At 46.5% G+C, this 11,288-nt stretch overlaps 2 protein-coding genes across 13 annotated transcripts in view; one reads left to right on the top strand and one right to left on the bottom strand.

Moving 5' to 3' along the window:
- NBEA (neurobeachin) overlaps positions 1–11,288 on the top strand; it is a 505,074-nt gene that overhangs the window by 344,402 nt on the left and 149,384 nt on the right. For all 12 annotated transcript variants that reach the window (XM_068142943.1, XM_068142938.1, XM_068142931.1 and 9 more), the window contains one exon: positions 2,179–2,315. In XM_068142943.1, coding sequence (XP_067999044.1) covers positions 2,179–2,315 — 137 coding nt within the window. The remainder of the gene's footprint in view (positions 1–2,178; positions 2,316–11,288) is intronic.
- On the bottom strand, positions 3,016–6,681 carry MAB21L1 (mab-21 like 1). Its single transcript, XM_068142953.1, has one exon. The coding sequence runs from the start codon at positions 6,140–6,142 to the stop codon at positions 5,063–5,065; it is 1,080 nt and encodes a 359-aa protein (XP_067999054.1). The 5' UTR covers positions 6,143–6,681; the 3' UTR covers positions 3,016–5,062.

Raw genomic sequence — 11,288 nt, 5'->3', positions numbered from 1 at the left:
AAAGCGCTTTTCTTCCCGCACAAAGGCCCGTGAGCCCATTACCGTGCGCCGGGCCAGGCGGTGACTGCCGGCCGCGCTGACGGGAAGGGCAAAGGGAGGGCTGGGACGCTTTGCTTGAGAGGGCAAGTGGTTCTGCAGGGCAGGGAGCCGCTGTCTGCCCAGGCCCCCCTTCTGTAAACACAAAGAAAGGGGGCCTGGGGAATAGAAACCCAAATCCACTTGTAATCGTACAAGAGAATCGGGCGTAATTACTTGAGCAACCTAGATGAAGATTGATGAGGCTTTAAAGCGGCGTTTCGGATCGATCTCCCTGCCCTTTGGAGCCTGCAGCCGGGCTTCCCTGGCTCGGCTCGGCTCTGCTCGGCTCTTTTCTCACCGCGAATAGAGGAAGGGAAGATGGAGGCGAGACAAGGAGAGCAGCAAAGCAAACCCAGCGCATGTGATTCCGATCAGCTGACTAGGGTCAAGAGGCTACCCCGGTTTATTAGGAGATGGAAAACAATAAAATGAAAGAAAATAGAGTTTGTATCAATATTATCCAGCCTGCCACGCTGGGCTGCTGAAAGCTGTCACTGAAACTGTGCGGTTTAGCTTCCCCTTGTGCACACAGCAATCCATGCCTTCCTCTTTATTTATTTTGCAGAGCGAATGACAAAACATTGTGCAACACAGTCTCAAATTGGGTGTTACAGTGAAGTAAAACATTAACAACATGACAGTTAGATGCACCGATACAGGGCTAATTCGGGCTAAGTGAATAATTTGAAGTGTTTCTTTCAAGATCTGGTAGTAAAGTGTGTATGTAGTACTGAGAGAGGAGAGGAGAGGAGAGTCTGCATCCATGCGTATAAGCCTTGCTGCAAACTGCAGCCCAGGGCTCTCCCTGGCCGCTCCAAGGCCCTGCTGTTCCCTGTGCTGCTGTCTTGGTCCCCAGAGAGATGAATGCCCAGGGACGGCAGCTGGAAGCGCAAGCAGACGCTCTGCCATCTGAGTAGGATTTTCCTTATTGCAGGGGAGATTTTAGCTATATGAAACAACCAACCTCCTTTTTAAGCGTTTGCTGAGATGATCAGTTTGCCAGTTTCAGAGAGGGGCACTGGATGGATGCTGCACCTGGTTTCTCAGTACTGATGCTTTATTATTGTATGCCAGATGTGTATTTGTGCACGCATGTGGATGTGTGTGTTTACACGTATGTATAGAAATTACGTTATGCACTTCAGCAGCTGAATCTATAAGATTTTTTTTTTATTTAATATTTTCATTTAATTACAGCAAGTGAGCTTCCTACACACACATACTGTCAGCTTTAGCGGTAGACTGCATTCACAGTGAAGATAAGATGGTGAAAAAGTGATCCCCTGTTGTCTTTGGCATTACAGAAGTTTGGGGTTTTCCTCCTTGAATTAAACACTAACGATTTGTGCGGAGAAGGCTGCCTTTTACAGTAGGTTTTCTCCATCCCATCTTTTCAGTGCCCGTGCAAGCATCTCGATAAGGAATATACTTAAGCGAAACATTGTTACAGTAATTATAAAAGGATTAAGTGATAGCAAGGTGAAATAAAAACTGTCTTGCTGTAAATATATTTAACAATGCTAGCCTTTGTGTGCGTGTGATATAGAAGTAGGGGGAATAGGGGGTGGGAAAACAACAAAACCAAAACCGAAAACAATCTCTAATCTTTCACGATACTTTTGGAGCTGAGGTCTGGACCCAGAGTTAAAAATTGTGTCCCCAGGCTTCTCAGGGTCGGTGTGGCGGGCGGAGGCTGCGAGCTGCTCTGCCGGCCCAGAGACCCTCCGCTGCCAGGTCGAAGCTGTGTGTAAATGAGTCGCCGCTATCGCACATAAACAGCGATAGTGTTAACGAGGATCAAAAGGGCATGAAAAGAGAAGGGACCTACTTCTAAGAGGCAGCTATTTTTCACTCTAACCGCTCTTCATTTCGCTGATGGCTGATTTATCTCGCAACCCCGGAGCTCACAAACTCGCTTCTGTCCTGACTGCGGAGTTCAAAGCGCTGACCGCGGGCAGCAGGGGAATAAACACGGCAGTTTACAAACAGAGTTTATTAGGGGGCTCGCCGGGCGCTCGCTCGGCTGAGGGAAGGGGAAGGGCCACCGGGGATAGGCCGGCCTGGAGCTTCCAACCTGACTCCGTTGCCCTTGCCTTGCAGGCCCCGTGGTCCTCAGCACGCCGGCACAGCTCATCGCCCCCGTGGTGGTGGCCAAGGGGACGCTCTCCATCACCACCACAGAAATCTACTTCGAAGTGGACGAAGATGACCCGGCTTTCAAGAAGATTGACCCCAAGGTGAGTGCGGCGGGCGTCTCTGGCACACTTGCGCTGGGGCCGCCCCCTCCCTCCAAACTCCGCGCCCGTCAGTCTCCTCTCGCTGCGTTTTATTAAACAAACAAACAAACAAACAAACAAACAAACAAACAAACCCCGACACACACACACATCACAATGTATTAACGATGTTAAACCCTCCTTTCTTACGGCGGCGTGAGCGTTTTCCGGCAGCCTTTCGCTCAGTGCCTTTGTATGAACGTCGTCAGATTTAGTAGTTAAGCCAATTGCTCTGAAATCCCAGGGGGGGAGCAGCAGTCCCAGCCCGCTGCCTTCCCGAGACACAGCAGAGAGGGTTTCCCTTTACGAGGATAACGGAGAATCCCGTTATTTCGCAAACGTCCGTTTCTTTGGAAGAAAACACGGTGCATTTGAGTAAACACTGCGGAAATGCAAGTTAATGCTTATTTTCCTGGAGAAAATAATAATAATAAATTAAAAGAAAGGGGAAATAGGCATGCACCCAAGAGCTGATTCCTGGGAAAGCTCTGGGGTTTTTTCTGAAGTCATTTACTACTACCAATTCCCCAGCGCCGCCCCCCTTCCTCCCCTCCCCTCCGCTAAATCCTCCAGCCCAGCCGCAACAGAGCACGGGTGCGTGACTCGAGCAGAAACCTTTGCGTGGCTTCCTCCCCGCAGGAACGGAGCAGGGGGCTGCTACGGGGGGAGGAGGGGATGTACGGAAGGGACGTATGTCACCGGGCATCGCTTTTTTCACTGTTGCTTTATTTATTTATTTATTTTGTTATTGCGATGGAAAACGTTGGAAGACGGAAAATAGGGGAGGTATTTTTCTAAGTCATTGGGACTTTTTCTTTTTTATTCCGAAAAAAATATCATAAATAATTTCCAAGAAAATGCTAGCAACCTCGTTTGAATGTGTTTTTAGTAAGGTGATTTCTCTTTGATGAATAATTTCTCCAACTTCACAGTGCTGGGAAAAAAAAAAAAATTAAGAAAAAGAATAAAAAGATCGTATGTCAGAATCGCTGGGTATAACGGTTTCGTTAAAGTGCACCCACTGGCAAGAGTTGCTAGTGAGTGTTGCAAGGGCAATCGACCTCTTTCAGCACTTGTTGATTGTTAGGGTTCTAAGCAAAATCTGCGTCGTTGTTACACATTTGGATTTTAAAGCTGCTTTAAAGAACTGCACGTTGAAATGGGCCAGGAGTTGCAGCACCAGTAAACAATTTTGGATCACTTGCAGTTTTGTAGGCGCGCACATGTTATTCCCTCCGAATGCCCTGGGAGCACAGGGGCTTGATTTCTGGGAGTGCAACTGGCAATCTTATCACATTCAAAACGGATTTGTAGGTCAGAAGTAATATTGTTGTTCACTTTATTGGTGCTGGCATGAACTTTTCACCTATCAATTTTCTTTTCTGTTTTTTTTTTTTGTTGTTGTTGTTGTTGATTTTTTTTTTTTACTGCTTTCACCAAAATGATAGTTTTATCAGTACACTGACCGTTTCAGAGATGTGTTGTGTTTCCTCATCTTTGTCCAAACCCAAGCAGAAACACATCAGTGCCATGTAGTAACCCTTTTGAAAGTGGACTGCTTTTCTGATAGCTGAAAATGTGTTCCTGGCAGTTGTTGATGGTCATCTGGAGCTCAATTCTAACGGATTTGTACCACTAATATTTCCCTGTTGTTCAAAACTATTCAAAATACAAAATCAGGCTGCTGCCCTTAACTTTTATGCTTTACAGGGCTCAAGCAGCTATCCACAGAAATGCAAAATTCACAAACCATATCTGCCTCTGTTATTTCAAGTAGAAAACTTGATCTGATATTGAAACACTTACCCATATGCATTTTACTTCATTTATTAGCTTGTAATTAAATAAATCAGCAACAGGAATTAAAATCTAAATCACAAAAGGTAATTATCCAGTGTATTTCAAGTGCATTTTCAAATATATAATTCCAATATTCAAGCGTTATTATATAAGCAGAATCCAAATTTCTTTTGAATATATTTAAATAACATTTCAAGTATATTTATGGAATGTTAGAAATAGAACAAGCAATATATATGAAACGAAAAATGTAAACTTGTTAAGTTTAGACACTTCAAACAACAATTAGCAAAAGTACCGTGATAAAATCTACCTTTTTTTAATGGTATCTTCTCTTTAGCAGAAAATGTCCTTGAAGTATCCAAAATGGAAATTCAACTTCTGTTCACCAAATCACAAAACACCAACATCCACAATTTCAAAGACAATGTGAGCTCACAATATTTGATACAAATTAAAAGGTACATTAGGATTTGTTCAGGTGGCATATCCAAACAGCTTTTACTCACAGAGGGCTTACGTAAAAATACCGGGTTTGTTATAATCCATTGGTAGCATTTCTAGGCAGAATGGTCACAATCGTGTTAAATTACGGCAAATTTTCCTTCTTGTTTCTTTCTCTCTCTCTCTCTTTTTTTTTTTTTCTTCCAAGGGGAAGAACAAAACTGTGGCAAACGATATTCTTTTTTCTTCTTTGCCTTTGTTTTTTTTTCGTGAAGAACCTCAGCTATATTCCTTTAAAAAGAAAAAGAAAAAAAAAAAGAAAAAAAAAGGGAAAAAAAAAGAGAGAGAGGGAGATATAATATTATTTGCATTGTCGAGTGGAAATATTTGACTTTTCGAACAGGCTTCTTAAACTTTATCGGGAAATAAGCAGACTTCGGTCAGGCTGTTGTTATAGTTACCCTCTAAAGTTTCTCCAAACTTTTCGGGTTGGTAAGTATTTCCCTAGCCAGTCGCCACGTTTGTTTGGCCGCGTTTTCCAGAGCCGAGTGAGGTTTGCCCTGAAAGAGGTCTAAGTTGGGCAAGAAATAGTGCGGGCACCTCCTGCACTGGAGGCAGGAGATGAGCTGGAGTAAAATCCCGTTGAGCCGGTCCCCCAGGCACGACTCGTCCCAGTCCGACTCGCGGGGGTGCTTTTCGCATTCGTATGAAACCAGAGTCTTCATGTGATAATTATTCAGGGGCTGGCCCGGCAGCTCCAGGTGCCGGTCCCGCAAGGTTTTGAGGATAGAGAGGCATTTCTTCCTGCAGCCGCCCATCTGCAGTCTATTCTCGGCTTCTGCGAACTGCAGCACCCAGGCATCGCTCTCGGCCGAGCTCTGCTTGCCGGCCAGAGAGTGGCACTCCTTGGATAAGAGGTTGAAGCCTTCCGCCTTGACCTCCGCTACCCTGTTGGGTCCTGGCCAGGGGATGTGGGGAAGCGGCCAGTGGGCAGCACTCCGCGGCCAGATCCCGGTGCATTTGAACGCCGGAGTGATCTGCACGACATATCTATCCCTGATTCTCAGCTTCACTTCGCTAGTGTCCGCCACCATCTTTACCACGTCTCTGTAACTGCACTTATCCACGGCTTGAGCCACCAGAGTCTGAAATCTGGACCGGATTTTGCGAGCGGAGAGGTAGCCAGACGCCGTGATGAACTCCACCCAGAGGGACATACTCCTCTTGCGCCCGTCGCTTAACTTTAACACAGCACAGCCCGGCAAGGAGCCGTCGTCCACGAAGTTGAAAACCCCCATCTGGTTCAGATACAGCACGACTTCAAACTCCGTGGGGGAGATGACTTCCAACCCCTCGTAGCGATTGTCCATCTCATTCAAGGAACTGATGAAGCGAGGCTCCTGCACCTCCACCTCCTTCAGCACGTCCGACACCACTTTGCAGACTTCTCGGATTGTTTTGGCGATGGCAGCTTTCCTGGCTTGACATTTCTCGTTGTAGTATTTATTCAGATGATACACCAGCTTGGCCTGGGCCGCGATCATGTTGGGGCAGAGATCCGGATTGTATACCGGAGTCTCGCAATAGGCTGTGGGATCCAATGCGGCTGCTAAGGCTGGAGCCAACTTCAGAGGAGAAACAGGCTGCCGCACTCTGAAATGTAACAAATGTTTTTCAAAATGTGCTGGGGCTGCTGCTCCTCAGATGCTCTCTTCCTGCTTTTTTAGATCAGCCGTCTTGAAGTGTGTGTGGCGAGAGGAGGGGGGGGGGGGGGCGGGGGGGGGTGAGCGGGTGGGGGACTGGAGGGGGCGATATTTTTCCTCCCCCTTTTTTTAAAGGGTCCGTGAGTGAGAGGAAAGCATTGAGAGCTGCACCTTCCCCAGAAGCAAGAAAAACAAAAGTTGCACTGAGACACAGTGAGGCTTCCAGTAGTCAAAATAATAAAACCTCTTCGTATTTATTTATGTTTTCCCGTAGTAATCACTGTGTGTATGCTGGGTGGTTAATCAGATGGTGGAAAAAAGTGCCGTGTGTGTGTGTGTATGTCAGAAGAAGCTGGCTGTTGGTTTGTATAAGAGCCCAGATGCACTCGTGTGGAAATTATAAAGGCAGGGCCAGGCAGGCGGGCGGCCAATCGCCACTGGGCTCGTCACTGCAGCCTCTTTCAGCTCAAACCCGGTTAATTAATCCCTCTCTAGGAGATAGATATGTATACACAGACACACACACACACACGCAGGCACATACAGAAAGGTAGAAGGTTCCTGGCAGAAAAACCGCCTCGGTCATCGGTACGCTCGGAAATCCAGAAAAATCGCTCTCCTTTGGGTGTGACTTGAAGGGTATTGACGTTTGGAAAGGACTTGGCAAAACTGTGCTGCGCCGCACTGAACCCCTGCGTGCCTACCCACGGCCGAGACGTGAATGCAGGTGTATTAATGGGCATCCATCAACTAGGGAGATACAGACCGGGCTCGCTCCTCCAGGAGCAGAGGCGTAAATTCATTAACTCACACTTGGCGTCACATCCCGCTGTCCTTTCCTCCCGATAGTTGTCTGTAACTGCAAGCAAGAAGTTGTTGCTTGGGGGTTTTTTGTTTGGTTTTGTTGGTTTGTTTTTTTTTCCTTCTCTCATGAACCGGCCAGTGAACAAGGCAGCTCATTCACGGCAAATTTACTGTCCTATGGAATAAAATATTACGCAGAACTCCGCGATTTGTATTGTTTTAAAAGGTCCTCTGACGGGCTCTAATCGATTTTGAGCTTTAATACTTTTCGGCATTGTCTCTGCCTTGCTTTTTGGGTTTGTACCTTATGAAGGGAGAATCAATCGCTAAACGTACCTGTCAGGTCTTTTACACGTTCCCTCCAGAAATCAAGTCGTTCATATCCATGAACGGTAAATCTCAGCTGCCAATACTTAGCTTCGGTTTTTTATTCCGCCTAGCGCACCAATATGTCGTGAAGAGTGGATATTCGGCTGCTTTTTGAGATGCGCTAGAAGTATCTGTTAATTTCAAACCTGGACGATTTATCGTATAGCGAGCTCTGCTAGCAAGCTGTGTTTAGTAAATGTGCGCACTGGAGGGATGATATCGACTGCAAACATGCTGGCATCTGACAGTTCGGGGTTTCATGTGTGTGATATGTAATTAGCAAATTTCTCCTTCAGTACTTTAAGTGTTAGTAATCGGGACCTTCATTTGCAAATAAGATGGAGTGGCAGACTCCTCTGCTTTGTAGCACTTACTGTGCTTCACTTAAGGAGAACCCATTTTTTATCTCCCCCCCCCCGAAAAAAACCCAACCTACATCAGCAAATCTTTTAATCGCTTGGAATCTTTTCTGCCCGATTACTAATTCTTAAAAGTTGCTGCCACAGGCATATCCATCGATAAGGAGAAACCGTCCCGCAAGGAACGTCAGGACATTTATTCAGCGTGTTAATGCGACCAACTTTATTGCACACAGCGTTTATACGGGCGCTCCCCGTCGGAGGAAGCTGATGTGGGAATCATTTTCTGCCTACTAGTACAGCAGCACTAGGGCTGTCTCGGGGCGCTTCGCTGAAAAAAACACAGGTGACAGCTCGTCCCGAAAAAGCTTTTCCGCCTCTAGGCCGCAGCCCCCTGGCCGGCGGCGGAGGGGCGGCCGCTTTCTGGCTGTTTCAACCGAAGAGGAACGAGTTTCCTCCCAGCCTTTTTTCCTTCCTTCGGCTAATTTGTCGGTTAGGCGGCGGGCGCCGGGCGGGACACGCTTGGCTCCCCCCGGCCGCAGCGGGTGCCACAGCGGCACAGCGCGTCTGGTCCCGGCGCCTCCCGCGATGAGCAGCTGCCGACCGCTGCCGCCGTCCCCACACAGGGTCCGAGACTGCTGCCTCCCTTGTTCCCCGGGGCGGTGGCGTGCACGACTGTTCGGCAGTAGGCTGCTGGAGGCCGGCTGCCCCCGCTTCCCCCAAGAAGGCACTTACAGGGGTCTTGGCTAGGTCCGAGGGGGCAGGCGAGCGCCTCCACGCCGCCGTGCCCCGCTGCTATTACCGACGGCTTCCTCGGAGTGCGTGAAGAACCTTCGGCGGCGAGGGCTGTCCCTCTACCCTTTTTCGCGGGCTGCAGGCGTACCGAGCAGCCGGCTTGGAGACACCGCCGCGGGCCCCGTCAGCGGGCGGGGAGGGGGAGGCATTTCTCCGGCCCAGTACATCCCACCCCTTTGCCCCCGTGGATGGGACCCGGGACGACCCCCACCGCCCCCGTCCTGTCCGCCCCTCGGGCCCTGGGGCGATGCTGGTCGCGCCCTGCCCTCAGACACGGGACGCGGTGTTGGCCAGAGCAGGCACGGCTGTATGCAGGAAAGCAAAGCGGTGAAGTTGCGTCCAGCTCCGGCGGGCGGGTCCCGGGACCGCCTGGGGCGGGGGAAAGCCCGCGGCCCTGCTGGCCCGGGCTCTGGTCTCCGCCCCGGCGCGGTCGCGACGTGCCCACCGGCGGTTGCTCAGTCCTGGAGCCGGCCGGCACGAAACCCACGGCCCTGCCTAGTCGGGAGCGGCTTCTTTGGGATTTAAATAAGAAAGAGCTCTTTCCCCGCGAGGTTACATTCCAGCGCCGTGTCAAAACGAAAGTTGGGGCGGGCGGACAAAAGGTTGTCCCTTTCTGCAATCTCTGCCTGAGGGACAGCCCTTTCCTGCGGTGGGGGGCACACCGACCCCGCTCAACTTCTCATCGCTGCAGCAGCAGCAGAGCTAACGATGGAAGAGTTTCGGACGAGGCTTTGGTTATTTTTGCCCCATGGCTTTTAGCTTAATAAATGCAGTTGCTGATGGAAAAGGTTGTACCTCGAAGCTGTCAGAAGTCTTAATTTTCACAATGTGGCAAAATGAAGTGAAGTAAACCCCACATCTTACATCCTAAATCAGAGCTTTCAATATAAAATGCTGAGATTAACCTATGATATAATGTAATCCAGGTTATACGTATTTATTGTCTCATGATGGGTGTGGGAAGTACTAGCCTTAGCCTTGGCTGGGTGATGTTCAGCAATAAAGGTTACTATTAGCTTCACTACAGAATTTCGTTCCATGCATAGACAATGAACGTTTGATAGTTTGACCATTTCTGGTTTTAGGCATTGTTGACATGAGTCAACTACTGGAATGTAACTGGTAAACGGACCGGATTCTTTAACATGAAAAAAAAAATCAACGGTTTGATTTAGATTCCAAAAATTATTATCTGACTACATATTATAGAAAATATTAATATTTTTGAGGCTTCTGAGCACTTACTGCAGTTAGGTTTTCTCTGTAGTTATTAATATGCCCTTCATAAATTACAAAAGAAAAGAACACCTTTTCATCACTGAGTTTTATTTCTATATGTATTGAGTTGTTCTGGAAAATTGAGATTAAAACCACCTCATTAAAATGATGATTGATCATTTGTCATGATAATGGTACCATATGGTATTTGTGGCTTTTACCAAATTACTGTTTTCTAGGTATTTTCCCCTAATTAGGGGGTACTATAGCAGCATTTGTTGAACTCTTACTTATTTCAAATCTTTCAAAGTACGGTGCCCTGTCACATATTGCCCATGTTATCCAAAAAGCCAAATGATGTTGAAAGTCCTTGACTGGTGGTACTTGACCACACTCCCAAAAAAGGTAATTTGGAAAAAAAAATAAATTCCTTATACATAAATTTCACAAAGAATTCTTGTTCATATGGTGAAAAGTGTGAGTGAGTAAGTGTGCATTTGCACATGCAGATGCATACACACAAGAAGAGCTTGTGTTGGTATTACTTTATATCTCTTATTGTATAGTGATAGTTCTAACACACACATAACTGCTCATGAATTTTAAAGTTTTATTTTTTAATATCTGCCTATTGCACTGGGGAGATAGGAAGAAAAGAGTGAAGCTGAGTTGATTAAATTATTTATCCCTATTGCTGAAGTGAGTTTGAAGGCTCATTGAATGTATCTGATTTCTTCTTCTCTGACTTCTCTTTTTCCCCTCCCCCCTCAATTCATCCTTGCATCAACAATAAATTTGCTTCCTTTCTTTTCCTCCCCCGAAGTAGGAAAACTAAAGAAAGATATTTTGCCACGTTTGCTCTAAGTGTCAGATCATATAAAATAGGCAGACTTCTTTTTTTTGTCTTTTTTTTTTTTTTTTTCCCCCTGATAGTAGTTGATGGTATCTGCAATCTCTGTATTGTTATTTGTAGTTTACCTTTGGACTGCATTTACAAACTCTGGAACACTCAAAAAGTTGAGTTTACACGTAAGTTGCCATAGCATTCGCAAAAGCTTTGTTTTAGTGACGTACATTTCATTGCTTAGATTTTTGTATGTAAGATTCTGGATTATTAGGATTGCAAACATTTTTATTCCATTAGCTACAGGTTTCTATATTTTTTTAACCTTTTAATTTTTTTTTAAAGTGATATAGCTCCTTTTCGCAGCACATAGTTTGAATTTCTTAGTGGTAAACTCATCACATGTGTGTATTCCCCCCCTATTCAAAATAAAAACCTGAGAAGAGTTTGCATTAGACTTCCTCATCCTAGGTCTTAGGGATGAACTGTTAATGCCTTAAATTCCTTTAATCTGCAGTCTGTTAAAGGAAAAAACCCAACAAACACAATAATTGAGTTGTTTTCTTTAAAATGTTACATTTCAAAAGTCAACACAGAG

Source organism: Melanerpes formicivorus, unplaced genomic scaffold (assembly GCF_026170545.1).
Source record: "Melanerpes formicivorus ecotype bairdi unplaced genomic scaffold, bMelFor1.0.p_v2 SCAF_1, whole genome shotgun sequence".
Classification (NCBI taxonomy): Eukaryota; Metazoa; Chordata; class Aves; order Piciformes; family Picidae; genus Melanerpes; species Melanerpes formicivorus.
Note: the sequence above shows the minus strand (reverse complement) of the source record. Positions and strands in the feature narration are given on the sequence as shown.